Source organism: Thermobia domestica, chromosome 9 (assembly GCF_964235325.1).
Source record: "Thermobia domestica chromosome 9, izTheDome1.hap1.1, whole genome shotgun sequence".
Taxonomy (NCBI): domain Eukaryota; kingdom Metazoa; phylum Arthropoda; class Insecta; order Zygentoma; family Lepismatidae; genus Thermobia; species Thermobia domestica.
The window spans coordinates 40452511-40470626 of NC_137462.1; the positions used below are offsets into that span (position 1 = coordinate 40452511).

An 18116-nucleotide genomic window follows, 5' to 3' on the forward strand; every position below is an offset into this window, starting at 1 on the left:
GAGATGGGTGCACCTAAGGCTCATCTGCCAGCCCTATCCAACCAACCAGCCACAGCTAGGGGAGGATGAACTAATTTGATCATCACTGTTAGAAAAAATTGTCTCAAATTGGGACTTTGATTGAAATTTAGACACAGCTTGCGTAGAAAATAAGGTTGACCTGATTATTCCGCCTCTAGCATCACTGCCACATACTCGGGAGGCTGCTTCAGTGACTAATTTCACTATCCGCTCTACTGCTACCGTGTGGCACGGATAGACGGTGAAAGACCATTCTGGCACATTGTTGTCAGGAACTGAAAGTTTGTCCATGAGCTGTTTGTTTGATACCATCCTTGGAACTGGTGGTACAGATATTGAAACATCAGTGCTTTCCCAAAATATCATTTCAGTGTAATCTTTCCCATCAAAATTCAGACTGGGAATGATGTTATATCTAATGGAGTTATGAAGATTCCTTGCTTCGTGTTCTCGAGCACTAAGAATCTTGTGTAATGTATCTTGTCGGACAGCAAGTCGACCATCAGTCATCATGGCAAGAACATTCTCTGGGATTGCGAAGAATGCATTCGTCTGAATGGATGAACGGATTACAGCCTGGTATTCCCTTGGTAAGTACCTAGACCTATGAATGGTCTCGTGACGAGGACCATAAACAATGGAAGACTGTTCTGACTCGATATTGCATAACCACATAGACTGTAAGTATGAATGTCATAATGGCTTGAGATATCTGGAACAAGTATCTCAGTTCTTTACTGAGTTTTCTGAGCTCTTCTGGACTATGATGAGGTAAGCCAAATTTTATTGGTTTGAATGACACCACTGGAAGCTTTTCAGTCAGATACTTTTGAGCCTATGGGACCTGTGTAAGAGTAGAACTTGAATAAGCGCCTTCAATATACGTGAAGAGAGCTCAGAACGGCAGTTCATTAAAATGCAAGACACAAATAGCCCATTGTATAGGTTATCCTGTTAGTTCCTCTAATTTTCGAAGAATACCTCCCTTCCAACCAGTGTTAGTGTTTGTTCCATCACACTTAAGAACCTCAACTTCATCAAAGCCAACTTTGAGTTGGTTCATGATGTACTCGAAAATAGCCATGGACTCGTCATGTGCAGAGCCAGAGGGTGGTGTCACGTGACCAACGATAAATGCTCTTCTCTAATGATGCCTGTGTGTGTTTTAGTGTCATCCCTTCGACCATCAAAAAAGAGGTTTTAATGGAATAATCATTTCTAGAACTTTCTTTTAAATTCCGAGCAACTTTAAGTTTCGCACGGCTTATTTTGCTTCTGCCCACAATTAAAGAAGATATTATATCGCTAGATTGTTGAGATGTTATAATTCCAGCCTTTAAAGCTGCCTGAAGTACAGTTGGTATTATATGTGCCCAGCCCTCTCGCTTAAATTGTATCTCTGAGCAACATAACAGTTTCAGTCAAATCTAGCTTCGGTTTAGATGTTCCGTCTCTGGGTCTGGTTTCTTCCTCAGAAGAGCTATCCTCTGTTTTGTCTCCAAGGTGTGTTTCATTGTCATTAAAGTTTTGGGTGTCATTTGAAGCAGATGATTCAGAAAGGAAACTCATGTCTACACCCTTTACACGAACGTTAAGCCCTTTTCATCATTTGTTTTGTTACTGCTAAATCAACTGACTCGATGCGACCAATTCTGGGACCTTTTTGATCAAGAAGGAACTGGCATATTTTCTGTGAAAATAGTGGTTAGCAAACTATTATCTGTAACGGCTAATTCATATAAGCTGAAGGCAACAGTAACAAAATATAGCACTTGAGAAATGGCCCCCAATTCGAAGCGTATCCAACTCGTTCCTGACTGCGACGCTGAGTTAGACATATCGGGACTGGAGAAGAGCGATGTGGTATTGTGAGCTGGAGGGGTGGGAGTGTCATGGTTTTAAATAAGAATGCTCTGCTACCGCTATGAACCACCAGTCGAAGGAAAAGACAAGGACAAAAATAGCTTAATTGTACTGAATTTGCTTCCTTTTCGGCCCCCAGAGGAAGCACCCCTATCCCACCGCAGGGGCATATAACTGGCATTTTGTGACATGAATGTCAGTTTTCATAGCATCTGGCATGTATAAAGCCAAAAATATGTTTACTTTAACATAACAAAAAATAATGAACAATTTTGTTTTTTTTTTTGTAATTTTCAGTGAATTTTTTAAAGTTTGAGACAATAGTTCTCACAGAAGATATTATCCGAATTGAGAAAAAATCTACGCCTGCCATGTCCATGTAGGTGGGCCACTTTTGCCAGGTATTACATTGCGTTCCGAAAAAAAAGTGGCAAAACGACCCACCCTAGTATGACACTAATCATATATCAAAACGACTCTGCATAAGGCGACTAATGTTTTTGGTGTAATACAATAATAAAGTAGTCCAACAATACAAGTAATACAATGATAAGTGTACAAGTATTTAAAATATATGTTATGATAAACCATTACAAATGACGTTTAATGTATTTTAAACTAAGAGGATAGGTCTTATTAAGATGTTACGTTTATATACAATAAATAATAATACAATACGTGACGTAAGCAGCTCATTTTTGCATTGCTTAAAGCGTTGTATCTCCGTAAGGAAGAAATATTTTTCTGACATTTTTGATATGTGGTATACGCTACACAATGATGTCTTTAAATTTAAATCTTTGGTTTAAAAGGAAATACCCATTGACATATCCTTGGTATTCTATGCTATTCATATTTTTCATCATGTTCTGCCTGTTCAATGTATGTACAGTATATTAGGTGAAATTTTCGTGAGATGGATAGAGGCTTGAGAAGTACAATCTTCCCAGGTGTTTCATAGAACATTATACTTGAATTACTATAAAAAGTATTGGTTATAAATTTCCAAATATCACACTCTCATGTAGTTTCTACACTTAGAAATTCATCTTTAATAATCACGAATTTATCAAATTCAATTCCAAATATTATATGGAACCTTTGATTTCCTTGATTAATAGGGATAAACGTTTAGATTTAATAACAAGTTAATATCTTACTTTATTATTTACATTATATTTTCAGGCATTTGTTCATGTGTCAACTGCTTATTCTAACTGTGACAGGTGTAAGATAGATGAAGTTTTGTATCCGGTAAAAATTTCACTGAAAGAAATGGAAGAAATTATATTTAGAATGGACTGTACCGAGGGAGAAAAAGAAACATCAAGGTAAGATTAAAATATTTGTTCACTTTCTTTAGAAACGGATTCTTGAGAAACTCAGCACGAAAACTACAAAGATATGGAGTTGTAGCAATGATATTAATTTTCTATTCGCAATCGAAGACGTGCATATGACACGAAAAGTGAGAAAACTTGCCAGTTAGAGATGATTGATTTGAGTTGATTTTTAATTTAACGTCCCTTTCAGCACTGGAGCTCAATGAGACGTGGACCTACTACTTAACGTGGACTCCGAACCACATGAGCTCCCGCCGGGAAATGAACCCGGGTTTCCCACGCCAAAGGTGAGTACGCTAATCGCTTAGTCAAAAAGGAACTCCATGAGGGATTTGAGTGATAGTTTTGAAACTATACAAAAATAAATCATTCGGTTTTACATCCTGCAATTATACCAAATATGCTAAAGGAGACGGTAATGATGAGAATGAATGAAAAGGTAGCCTGATAAAAATGAGTGCAAACAAGAGAACTTCGGGAAAATTGACACTTACGGTTTTTGTCCTCCACAAAGCTCACGTGATGATTGATGAGATCGAAATACGGATCCAGAACCAGAGGTAAACGCTCCATTATTGAACCACTATACCTTTGTAGTTTTAGAGAATGAATCAACTTTAACGTAATGTAAGACACATGTATAAGAAACTAATTAATATGAACAAAAGAAGGTTTCCATCATGTTGGATTCAAAGTTACAACGAACGAGTTTGGGATCTTGGTCACATAAACGGATGTTAAGAAGAAAATAGAATCACTGGTCATTCTAGATACCGAAGCAGCATTATTATTTGAAAAGAATATATGTGTCAACAAAAATAGCAAGAGTAAGAATGGAAAATTAGCCGCTAGAACAAAGGAAACTATCTTACATTCATACTAATGATATAAAGTTCTCATTATTCTTGTGCTTTTAAATGTACTTACCACGATCACTTGCATAAATCTAGAAATATAAAAAGAATGTGATATGTACTGGGAACTAGGGAAAAGGGATAACTTTGATGAACACAAGAAACGCTCAGGTTCGATTCCAGGGTCAGGATCTCATGTGAACCCGCAGTTCTGCACTTCATACAACGTCAACAGTGGAACGGTCACTAAATTTAAATTAAGCAACACAGAACCATAAAGGTAAAGAGAAGATAAAGGCTGAAGTGTTCGGGAAAAGAGGAAATGCTAAGAAATACTGCCTCAAAATCTTTGTACCAATGTAGAAGTAGTTACTAAAATAAGAACCAATACCACGTGAAAGATTTCAGTTTGTAGGGCATGATTTTGCTTCAATCCTTATTGAAACTAGATGTTGCATTAAATTTGTATTAGTTCCAGGATTATTAGATATTAGAGTGGACATTACTGTATTCTTTGGACGCTTAATGCATTGAAGAAAACCAATTCTAGTTTCCTATTACGGTTTTCAGGTTATACTGATCAACGCTCAAATCGGAAGTACTTGATGTCTTCCACTTTCTACCTAAATATAGTTTTAAGAGGGAAGATGGTCCTATTCTTAGAACGCTAACGCTGTTCTTTTCTAAAATAACACTTCTAATGCTTTCAATCCTTTTAATGCTTTGTTTCCCGTTTTTGCTCTGAGTAGAGCAGTATTGAAACGGAACATTTTAATGGATTTCTTTAACTTCAGGTTTTGCAAGAGAGTTAAGGTGAAGATAAAATGTGTTTTTGAAACGCTTAAACTACTGCAGGAAACCTCGTTATATATTACCATTTACATTCTATAGTGAACAATATTAAAACCGGAAATGGTCGATTTCTACAATTTAAGTTGGTTGGATCACCTTCATTAACAAACTCCTTTTCTAGCATTTCGGTCCTGTATATCCTGACCAGAATTAGTGGGGATCCATTTTGTCTCCGGAACGGTCGGATATACTGGTGGATAGGATAAATATGTAAATGAGTTTTGGTAAACAAAATTCCCTATGTAGCTGTGTCTAACGTGGAAAGATTTCAAACCTAAAGTAATTTGATGACAACTTGCCTTGAATGGAAATGTGTATAATATGATTGTGATAGAGTGCAAAATTTAAAGAGCAGAGAAGAATAAAATTAAAAGAATATTGGAGAGTAATGACTTGAGAAGAAGGTGTTAATGTGGATACAATACAAAATGTGTTAAGAAACCAGAATATAAGTCAAATAATTACACTAAAAGTTATTTTTTATTTATTAAATCTTCAAGATACAGTTTGTGAAGTTAGTTTAGACTAGGATTGTCAAAAACTAGCAATATTAACAAGACCGGAATTGGGGTGGAAGTAAAGTGTCAATAACTTACATATATCGGAGATCTCGTATCGACATTCAACTAGCAAAATCTGACGATAAATCTGTAAAATCGCTGTCAGTTTAGCTTATAACAGAATCTCAGCAAAAACCTCTCGCAGGTCAAAAGAGGTCGTCTCTGAAGTTTCTTGCCACAAGTGGAACGAAAATGCAGCCCCCAATTTGGTGTAGTGTGACCAGCTACGATCACTCTGTCTTACATAAAATGCCATTTTAAATGTACCAAAAAGCATTTGATACATGAGTAGTGGCAAGACCACTACGAGCTGTCAGATATCTTCTCTTGCTGGCTTCTCTATAGAACTCTTGTGCTATAATACAAATTGCTAATTTCATTATTCGTTAATTTTGTAACATCGTTCAATGCTTCAAGATCTGCAAAGTAGAAAATTAACTGTATCTGCACATGGTTGAGAATCAGAGTAAGAGATTATCTCTTATCAGCAAAGATTTTATGGGGCGGCCTGGAGAAGAGTATATAGACCCAAATGCTTCTGAATTCTTCTCCAGAATTATGTTGTATTCTTTTACAACGGGAAGTTTATTGCTTCCTTGGCGAGGAAGCAGTGTAAGAGCAAAGTGTTTGTCATTAGATTGGTTTTAATTAATAATGTGATTAGCAAGTGGAAGCACTCAGTAGTTCCAGTGTTCGATTCTTCAACATATGGGGCAACATGGGCGTGCAAACAAGTCATCACCAGAATGGACACGAAACATTGCAGAATTACCATGCAAACGTATTTACCCATCGAAAAACAGACGGTGAATCATGTAACTGAATCTTTAGGGACTGTCAATCGCACCTTGCCCCAACTACTTAATCTTAAAGAGGTATTCAAGGCTTGCGGTCATCACAATACTGGTGTCACCGACAGGAACACAAGTATAATGCTCAAAAGCTATAGGTGGGGCATTTGAAAATCAAAGGTGTCATACGTTGCTGCAATGGGTGAGCATAGGTATACCTGTCCAACTACAGTGATCAAAGGGTCGTAATTTACAGTAACAAGGACAAACTGAAAATTTATAAGGTGAAGAAGAGCAGCAAAATCAACTCGCAGTGTTACTAGGAGAAAATTCTGAGGCGGAATTCCGAGATTGTAAGCGCTAACAGAAATTTATGGAAAGTAGATCAACATAGTACGCATATCAAGTCAAAGCTGCATGACACACCACAAAATTGTCACTGATTTTCTACCAACATATGAAGGAGATTACTGGAAGACGGAAAATACATTTGCAATGACATATCTGTGATATCTCCTGCCTCAACTCAAATAACTTCTGAGGATTTGGAATCCTTTAAAGGACCTTGGACAACAGGCATGTGGTAACTGTCAGAGAATTATGGAATAAAAGAAAGAGTCTCCGCGTAGTTCCGCAACGGGGCATTCTGAGATAGAAATCATATTGTCAGGCGTTTTCAATCAGGAAACCACATTTATCGCATGTGACGCTATGAACTTTAGTACATGCTTAATAAGTGAAATTTCGTCACACATACGCAAAACAACCTCTATGTTTACATATATAACGTCTCGGAAGAGATTCTACTCTTACAAGCAAGGAATATATTTCAGTAAACATTTCCTCAGATATAAGTTGTCGAAAATATTTAAAAGTGAATATCTTCAAAACTATTGCCATAGAACTGAGGTGCAAGGTTGTCGTCTTACATTTATACTCTGCTATATGTAGATATGAATGATTCCAAATGATTGAAAGTATTTTTTTGTAGATATGAATGATTCCAAATGATTGAAAGTATTTTAGCTGCGAGACGTGGGATTTATCTAAGGGAATAAGTAATTCTTGGAGATTCTGTGAGGATCTGATTCCTGGCGCATTTAATAATGTTCCAGCAAACAACAAACTCGTTGGTAAGACATCGATGTCTCAAAGAGATTACATATGGTAAAAGACTTTTCGACAAGTTCTGTGGTTGCATGGAGACATGTGTATACTAGATAAAATGAAATTAAATAAAGTTTTTAGTTTTACGTTCAACGTTTATGTTGTGTGGGGTAAAGAAGACAGGAGTTAATGAAAGCTAATAAATGTAGAATAATTTTTGGAGTAGAAATTTGGGAAGTAACAAGAGTTGGCCACCTAAAAGAAAACACCGGCATTTTATCTATTAAAAACTAATATATTAAAGATTTAGAATTTGAAGACGTACAATTCGTCTGCTATTATGACAGTATATTACTAATGAAAGATGGATCGAATATCAGCTTCAAATGTCCCGCAGATTCTAATGATCTACATCTGATAGTAAGTAGTTTCCCTCCCTGAAATTTTTTTCTTAATGAGTAATACATTTGCATTATCCTGTACAAGATATAACTCCCTAAAAATACTAACTTCAATAATTAATTATTTACCTATTTATAATATTGGATTCAATTTTTTTTTCAGACTCCTAGTTGGTGGGCATAATGCCTATACTTTGTCTAAAAGCTTAGCAGAACATGTTGTTCACTCATACTCAGAATTTTTTCCGGTTTCAATCTTTAGACCTTCCATCGGTAAGTATTTTACATTACATATACTAAACATATTTTACATATTTTACATTACGTATATACTAAACAACTTCCAGTCAGATTTTAGTACTTCAAAAATATAAATGAAAAACAAAGAATATTATTTGTCAATGCTACTATTAACAATTGTATGTTTAAACATTAGTATTGTAATAAAAGATTGGTCATACCTAACAGAACTTGTCTAATACCGAACCTCTGGTGTAGATACTATTTCACTTGGAGTCTGTTTCAGGTATGTCCCTTCGCACATCATATAAATACCTTAGTTCCAGCAAAGTATGGGGGTGTTAATTTATGCGTTCCAAATAGTTCCATATATTTTAAATTGAATTTAATCGTGGACAGGCAGAATATTCCTCAACCATGTACTTCTACGACACGATATTTATCCTGTTAGAAGATAAGAGTGTTAACTGTACATTCATCAAATGAATCAAGATGTTGGAGAAATAACAATAACTAGTCACCGACAACACTCAGCTAAACATAGCACTCTTTCATACTTGCTTCTGTCAATAAGCTAAAGTCACAGTACAACAAAATGGTCCTAGTATCATTACTGAACTTGTTGTAGCCTGACCTTACTCTTCACCGAATTTGCATTTTCAATTCTGTAGTGGAAATGGAAAAGGCTGAAAGTGCCAAAAAATAAAAAAATCGATTTTTTGCATGGAATGTGTTGTAAACGACATCGCCAATAACCTAGAGAGGGTCCAAAGTGCCAGAAAAATTCCTACTAGTTTCTAGAGCACTCGCAAGGAGCAGCACCTTAAAGGATAAAGTACAGTTTTAGGAAGTTTTTATTGAATACTGGAAATTTTACTTTGTGGCACTTTCAGCCTTTTCCATTTCCATTACACAATTGAAGTTGGTACGCTCGACCTCTCTTGTCATTTAAATGAAGACAACACGTGATTCGCTGGGCCAACATTTCCAGCCCACATGAACTGAGTATATGTCATTTTGAGCTGTGATGTGGAACTTTATGCATGGCCTCTTTAGTGGCACACTTCTCCAAATGTTCATTTCATGAAACTTCTTTAGAGTTTGGTTAGAATGTGCCTCCTTAATCGATATAAGAAATTCTATCAAAGTTTACAAAGGGATTTCGTTCACCAGGTGTTTCTCTTTTCTCACCAATGAGAACTTCCTGGCTTAGCAATTTTTCAACACCGTTTCTGGCACTGTTATGCGTTCACAGACGAAGCATAACATTTCCTGTAGAGATATTTGAAAATTCACATTGACAGTCCAATAAATCAGGCAATTTAGTCTACTACGTATCTAAATGCTTTTCTGCCTGGCTTATTAATTCCGGCGTTATTCCTAAGCTCGAATTCCTAAACACTTGTTTCCCATTTTGAACCCACAATAAGAAAGCAGTGCTCCACTCGAAAACTACAACAGAAGTAAAAATTTTAATGTCTTTTTTGGCTATTAACTAAGTGAAGATATTGATATCCAACGTTTAGAATGCAGACATTGCATTCGTCTTCTGGGACTGCAATGAAGAGACGGGAGACGTGAGCATGCATATACGTATTGTGACTATTTAGGGTCATAGCTATGAATGGGGACTTGTGATTGGCTGAGGGAAGTCCTGACTTCTGATTGGCTGAATATCCTGCCTCCTTATTGGCTATTGTTTTGACTATGAAAAATAGCTTTGTTGAATGTCTGTTTTTGTTCCAAAAGAGGGTCGACCAGTTAGGGCTGAGTTGAAACCCACTGTATCTATTGAGACTTTACTTAGGTACTATGATTACTTTACTTGGGTACTATGATTGTATTTCTAAAATCAATTATGTGTCCAAGCTCTAGGTTATGCCCTAATAGTCCTGAATTTTCGAGTTGCTGATGTCTTCTGTAGCTATTATGTTTTTTTTGCATCGTTTGTCTATTGTACGCCCAGTCTATCCTATGTATGATCTGCCACATTCATATAGCATACGGTATACACGAGGAGTGCGCAGGTAAAGGTCGTCTTTTGAATAATGATATGATGTTGGCTGAAGGTCTATGAATAACATTTAAACAATGTCTGGAAGTTTCTGCTGCGTTTGCCGGAGATGAGGCCGATGAAAGGCATTACGGTAGTAGAGAGATAATTCTTACTATTAACTTTACTGATTAATTTGTGTTGCGAAATAACGGCCCTTTTTGTGGTCATACTGATATCTGCACGGCTGTATCCATTCTCTTGTAGCGTCGAACGAAGATGGTTGAAGGCCTCTTGTAGACTTTCCTGCTCGTTTACGGAGACAGCTCTGTGGATTAAAGTGTTTGGCACTGTAATACGTTGTGACTTGTGATGGAAGTTGCTTGCCTTGAGATAAACATCCGTATAAGTCGGCTTCCTCAGCTTCCTATATACGCTGTGTTCTTATATTCCGTCAGGTTTACGGCGAACAAGAGTATCAAGAAATGGGATGCATCCATTCTGCCCCACTTTGGGGGTGAATTTTATTTGAGAGTGACGACTGTTGAGAAATTCCAGAAAATATTATAGTCTTTTAGCACCTTGTGGCCAGATATCAAAAGTATTATCAACGTATCTAAGGAAGACGGGTGTGTTAAGAACCACCAGATCGAGAGCTTCGTGTTCAAATCCTTTTATTTAGAAGTTGGCAATCAGAGGAGAGAGAGAGAGAGAGAGAAGACCCCATGGTTACTCCATCCGTTTTTTATTGTAACACCAATCATACAAAAGGTACGCGGAGGTCAATATATGCTGGAACGGGTCAGTTGGTTCCAAGATGATGTCATTTCGTATCAGTTGCATCGTACCCTTGACAATAACTTTTGTAAACAGACAAAATACGTCGAAACTGACAAGGAGGTAGTTTGGATTCACTTTCAGGTTCTTCAGGATCTTAACAAAATCAGATGAGTTCTTAATGTAATGTCCACAGTTTTAGAGTTGACATGAATTACTTACAAGGGACATCACCCAATTGTCCGGCTCCGATTTCAATGACATTTTTCTAGCTGATAGAGGACATATATGTATTATTTTTGATGGCAGAAATTTTTGCCATGGTGCATGTTTTCTATTTTTTTATAATTTTTAAGAGTTGTGTTGTGGTTATTAGATATTACTGCAGAGGTCCCTTACTAACATTTGTAAACGAAGCGTTAATGAAAGAATAATTATGTAAATACATATAAGGCCTAGGGAAAGTTGTGTGGTAGGTATGGTCTTGACGGAAACCATCTTGAAATTTGCCATTTTGAATTAAGGTCAAGTTTTTCAAATGGGAACAGAGTAATATGATACACAATTTCGGGCTACAATTTAATCAGGAAGACAATGATGAAACTAGTTTTGAGATACACCTATTTAGGGAAAAGTTACAGGCATTTAATTGTTCACTTACTACGGGCGATAGTCCCTTACCTCCGCTTCTAACCCTCGAATTAATGAATAAGTGGATAAAAGCTTCGGTAATACATATTATCCCTAGAGGGAAATGATACGGTAAGGGCATCCTTGACGGCAGCCATATTGAAATCCGCAATTTTGAATTAAAGTGAAGTTTGAAAAATGAAAACCATAGCCTGTGACACATCATTTTAATAGCAAATTTTCTCAAAAAGCCAATGGTATGCTTATTTTAGTTCTATAGTTAACCAGTATGAATTTAGGACTGCTTCTAATGTTCACCAAACGTCCATTATTCGATCTTTCAAATTGGCAATACTCCTAATTTTCACCGCATGTTTTGAGATTCCAACTGGCGCTTTGCAATTGTTTCCATGGCTCATGTTTTCTAAATTTATTACACTTTTTGAAGTGTTGCGATTTGTCAGTTCATGAATAGTTGGGATAAGCATCCAGCAATCTTTGTGAATTTTGAAGACTTTCAAAAATTCGTTTAGTGACATGAATCATCGCACAACGAAAGAACTTCAACTTTGCATTCAGGTCACACTTAAGACGTAGCTTGTAATGGATAGTGGATGAGACGAGAAATCAATAAAAATTCACTTCAAAAAGGAAAACGAAATGATTGTTGTGTAAATCAAATGTCTTTTGTTTTGTTTTATATTTATTTCTTTATTGTATAATTATTTATTTATTTTCTATGACAATTGTTTTAGCTAGTCAGACAAAAAAGTCATTCATTTCCTAGCAATTGTTGTCGATGATTCATGTTTGCAAGATTTATAATCAGTATTGATCAGGAAGTTAATTAAGTTACCCTCTTTATAAACAACTTACCTGTTTTAATATTATGTTCATGGTACAAACAATGTTTTGGGAACAGTCATATTATGTCTCTTTGATATTTTCTATCAATGCTGCTTTTCCTTTAAGATTGTATTTATTAACAATATTTTATTGTTTGTCGTTTGCGCAACATGTAGGCTACATTTCCTGATAATTTAGTGTTCATATAACACCTTTATAATTTCATTTTTATTTATTTACATCACAAAAGTACATAGCCTCCTCATGTATTCTGGTTTGAAATAAATAATTACATTGCATGTCTTCAAAATTGCGAAAGATTGCTGGATGCTTATCCCAACACTATTCACAAACTGACAAGTTGCAACTCTTAAAAAACGTAATAAAGTTTAAAACCATGTGCCATAGCAACAATTGCAAAGTGCCAGTTGGAATCTTAAAACATGCGGTGAAAATTAGGAGTGTGGCCAATTTGAAAGATCGAATAATGGACGTTTGGTGCACATTAGAAGCAGTCCTAAATTCATACTGCTTGACTATAGAACAAAAATAAGCATACCATTGGCTTTTTGGGAAAATTTGCTATTAAAATGACGTGTCACAGGCTATAGTTTTCATTTTTCAAACTTCACTTTAATTCAAAATTGCGGATTTCAATATGGCTGCCGTCAAGGATGCCCTTACCGTATCATTTCCCTCTAGGGATAATATGTATTACCGAAGCTTTTATCCACTTATTATCATTAATTCGAGGGTTAGAAGCCGAGGTAAGGGACTATCGCCCGTAGTAAGTAAACAATTAAATGCCTGTAACTTTTCCCTAAATAGGTGTATCTCAAAACTAGTTTCATCGTTGTCTTTCTGATTAAATTGTAGCCCGAAATTGTGTATCATATTACCCTGTTCCCATTTGAAAAACTTGACCTTAATTCAAAATGGCAAATTTCAAGATGGCTGCCGTCAAGGCCATACCTATCACACAACTTTCCCTAGGCCTTATATGTATTTACATAATTATTCTTTCATTAACGCTTCGTTTACAAATGTTAGTAAGGGACTTCTGCAGTAATCTCTAATAACCACATCACAACTCTTAAAAATTATAAAAAAATAGAAAACATGCACCATGGCAAAAATTTCTGCCATCACAAATAATACATATATGTCCTCTATCAGCTAGAAAAAATTCATTGAAATCGGAACCGGACAATTGGGTGATGTCCTTTGTTAGCTAAATGATATGCTGAGCTCTCCACTGCTCTGACAATGGGCTTCAAAAGTGCACCAATCTTGTAAAGTTTTGGTAAACCATAGAGTTGAGGTCGTTGGCTTTCATATGCGGAACGACCCCTTTGCAGATCTTCAGGAAGTCCACAATACTTCTGCAACAAGTTGGTTTTCCTCTCAAGAGGTAGAATCTACGGTTAGTTTCTTGTAGGCAGAATAATCAAGTGTGTTGGCTATATTTTCCTTATAAGTTTGTGTGTTGTTGTGAGGACTAGAAATAGCTTTGTTGAATATCTGTTTTTGTTTCAGAAAAAGGCCTACCAGTTACAAGTGAGTTGAAACCCATTGTCTCTATTGAGACTATTCATTTCCCGTGAGATAGCTGTGGCTTCCTTCGAAATAGGAACTGGATACTGGTTTGGCCAGTGACCACTAATTATTATTTTGTAACAAAATGTTCACCATTCTCTTAGGTATTGATCAACACCACAATAATCTCTCTATTATGTACGTTACCGTTATATACCTCCTTAAATCTCCCAAAATCAGAACTTTTGTGCTCAATATCTCGGGAACAATAACAGTGACCTGAAAAACTACTTCACTTCTTGGCTCGAAATTGAAAATTCACAAATAACAGGCATACAGAAACACACCTTCTTCGAATTCATAACCAACTTTTTAAGTTCGTTGAACAAGGACAGGTTTTACGACATACTTTTAGAAAACATATAAAAGTACTTTTCTTTGTTTTGGAGATGCTAAGTCGAGACTTTGACATTGTAAGAAACTGACGTATCAGTAAATCAGATATTATTACGAAGTTGATAACCATGACTAATAATGAATATTATAGTGTCCGACTTCAAAATAAAATCTTAAACTTTAATGTTTTTTTCGAATATTTTTCTTTCCTACAGTCGGAGCATCCTGGAAGTCTCCTTTTCCTGGATGGATTAACAGCTTTAATGCAGCAACAGGACCACTAGTGGCTTACTGTACCGGAATGTCGCGTACACAATTTGTAGATGGACAAAAGAAGGCTGACATTGTGCCTGTGGATCTTTGTGTTAATTGCATCATTGCAGTAGCCTGGCATCTTTTCAGGTAAGTTCACTAGCGATTGAACGTCCAGTACGAACAGGGAAATATGTCATTTTAGATACTAGGAAATATTGGTACAGCTTCCTAAGGAAACATAAATTCCAACATTAGGAGAAGAACCATATTATTACATAAATAAAGGATAATTGATTAGCATGACATTCGAAATACTGTTAGATTCTGAATTAATGTGATATTAAATAAATATGCGTAAAGGAAAGCGCGTTATTTAACCAATTGTGTTTTATATACATAACAAAAGAGGGAGATAAGGTTTTACACTTTAGTTAAAATAGTTATAATAAAGAATCTTGTATTTCTGGTAACAAAAAAACTTCGTCGTAGTTTTCAATAATACACTCAACCCTAGATACACTGGGTAATCAACACACTTCAAAATTAAATGTGTAATATGAAAAGGATTGATAACAGAGTGACCTTCAGTGATCACAGAAGAATATTTTTTGCCACAGATATCTTGATGAACTTTTCATATCAAGAATTCACTAAGAGAAATACTACAAAACAAGGTAAATACTTGAAGGAATATTGACGAAGTGAGTTAGACTACTGTCGCTAAAAGCAAGATTCCAGGAGTGTTGAAAAATGCTATTATCTCTGTTTTGATTAAACCCTACAAGCTGCGGTATGTTTCCTGTTCTCTTACAACCAAGACTGGAGGCTTGAACTGAAGTAGATTGACTTCTATAAAGGGTTAAAATTGATGAATATAGAGAGCAAATAGTGATTCGCCACTGTGGTGAACATTCTGGTGTTTTGTGGAGGTTCGTTTAAAAAAAGCATTGACTGAGGTTTTCGAATTGGGGTTATTAGTGGTACTGTAATCGCCTGGTCGTATTCTGTCCTCCGTTGTCCTCCTAGGTCCTGCCAATGAGTATTCTCCTGAAACCTGGACTTACCTGGATAGGACGTTGAAGGACCTCTCTAAGAAGGGATTACAAATTTGTTCCCAAATTGCTCGTCGGTCTCAATGATGAGATGAGCATTAGGTACCGAGAGGTTCGGATGTCTCGTCTCGAAAACCTCACGGATGATCAGACGGTCATCCAGACCATAACTAAAATTGATGTTAAACTGAGTATGTGTGAACTCTTTCTCGATGAGTCACTCAGTTTGAATTCTCTACCAGTTCGTGATGGTTATACTGATCTTGAATCTTCATTGAATGTATTTAATTTATTTGTGTTTTGGACAAAGTCTCCCGATACTAGACGTTCAATTCCATAAGTATATATGCAAGGGAAAGACCGCAACCCGTGACTAGAATACATCTCAGCAAAACGTGCTTTTTAAATTATGCTATTTCGAAGCAATTCGATTGAATGCAATAACAAATATTCCTCCCTCATTTAGTTTTCGTGGTGAAAAGATAAAATAGGAAATTCAAGATAATAATTTCATGCTATAATTTTATTACACTTAACCACACAGTAGAAGATATTAATTTATCAAACGATTTATGAAGAAAATAAGAAATAATGGTAGAAATAAATATTAAATTACAATTTAAACTGATAATTCAAACATCAATGCCATACGGGAAAGAATATATTCAGTGATATCCTCAGGCATTATGTGATACCAAGATGTGACAGGACATGAACCCAAGTCCATGACCTATGCTAGAGAGAATAGATGAAAAAATCAAATGAAAGTAGGTAGTAACATAACTATCGCCCGCATGAATATTCATGAGTGTCGATAATTTTGACATGGTAGCAGTTGGTAATACACGGCCGGTTGACAGTTTGAATAATTGATGCTTCCTTGCTCCGCATATTAATGACATATAATGTATGTAAGTGCGGCCGGAGGTTGTATAGAGAACATGACATAATAAATGGTTTCCAGTGAAAAAGAAATGTTAATTGGACAAGCAGAATACAGAAAAGACCTTTCGGAAATAAAATATGCAGATCACACAATTAGAACAATTTAATTCATTAATATGCAACACATGCATCGCGACAGCTGCTGTTGGAGAATATTCTGGAATTGTGGTCGTTAAAATGAGTGAAAGGAAGCACTGGAAACTTCGAGATCTTTTTTAAATGTATTATTGTTGGAATAGGGGAAGGAACACACTCGAAACTTCTTGAAATATTGAAGGGTATATAAATACTGACGCATTTGCATGATGTGTACATTTAGAAAGAAGACAGCAGGAACATCAAGTGTTAAGTTTGCGAAGAAGATATTTTACTACTAGGGGAGACTGGAAGATTGGTAAGTACTAACGTTGTAGTTTTCTTGTATTATACTTGTTCATTTTTATATGGGAAAGGGAGATATTGTAATTGTCGGGAGTATAAGGGGAATGGAACTGTTTGGTTTTATCGGAAATTGATTGCGGATTTTCCGGCATTGAAAATCATATGATTCGGTGTACTTTTATGGAATTATAACTTGACTAAGATATAGTATAATGTAATATGGAGGGTAGAGGGAATCATTATTATTGATTGCACCGGGAATGAGTATTCTCCCAGGTGGAGAACCGTATGCTAAATTTTATGCTTGCTGTGCGAACTTGTTACTTATATATAGCTATGAATTGTGTATGACATAACAGGAAGTCAACAGAATGCTCCCCCCGGGAATCGAACCAGGACTCTTCCACGTGAAAAAACCGTGCGATAAACCTTTTGCTTAGCAGGTATTGTTACTTATATGTAGCTATGAATTGTGTAAGACATATAACTGGTAATTAGAAAGTATATGGTAAGAAGGAAGTTTTTATTGAGTAGGGAACTATAACACTGCCGGAACTCGAACCAGGGCTTTTCCACGTGGAGAACCGCACGCTTGCTTGCACTGTAGACTTTTCTCAGTTATAAATGGTATATTTTTACTCCTTACGAATAAACTTATATTGGAGAGGTAGTTAACAGAATCTGCACCGCGAATCGAACCATGGCTCTCTTACATGCAAAGCCAATATGGTTGAGAACGTTAGTGCTACGTTGAATATCATATTTTTTGTAATTTGAAAAGTCGTAATACGGTAACTAAGTACAGTTTTTTCTTTTCTGTTTTAGGTGCTGAAGCGAATAATAAGTAAGAGAAGCGAGAAAAAGCAGAGAGCACGAAAGGCGTGGATTTCAATTGGATTATCACTTAAACAGAGATAAACGAATATTCGGTAAGTATTATTATTATTATTATTATTATTATTATTATTATTATTATTATTATTATTATTATTTTCAAAATTCTGTTTGTTTTCAGGTTTTTAGTCATTGTATACATATATTGATTGCACTTTTTTGTTTTGTATTTTACAGAAAAAATGGAGTTTTACTTCGAAGAATTTAACGTTATTGATGAAAGCATTTTCGAGGGAAGACTGAGAGGGTTGGATAGTGCTGAATGTGTTTTACATACGTGGTAGCAGGTAGTGGACCTGCAAGCAGCAGGGTATATTGGATCGTCTGAAATTGTAAGTGATCTATTATCGCTTTTGTACCTATATTTTAAAAATAATCA

General features: G+C 35.9%; 1 protein-coding gene across 1 annotated transcript in view; it reads left to right on the forward strand.

Annotated features, from left to right (window-relative positions):
* Positions 1 to 18116, forward strand: part of LOC145660797 (putative fatty acyl-CoA reductase CG5065) — a 98088-nt gene that overhangs the window by 55631 nt on the left and 24341 nt on the right. The window contains exons 3-5 of the mRNA XM_081726207.1: positions 3070 to 3215; positions 7956 to 8065; positions 14426 to 14612. Of these exons, the coding sequence (XP_081582333.1) occupies positions 3070 to 3215; positions 7956 to 8065; positions 14426 to 14612 (443 nt within the window). The remainder of the gene's footprint in view (positions 1 to 3069; positions 3216 to 7955; positions 8066 to 14425; positions 14613 to 18116) is intronic.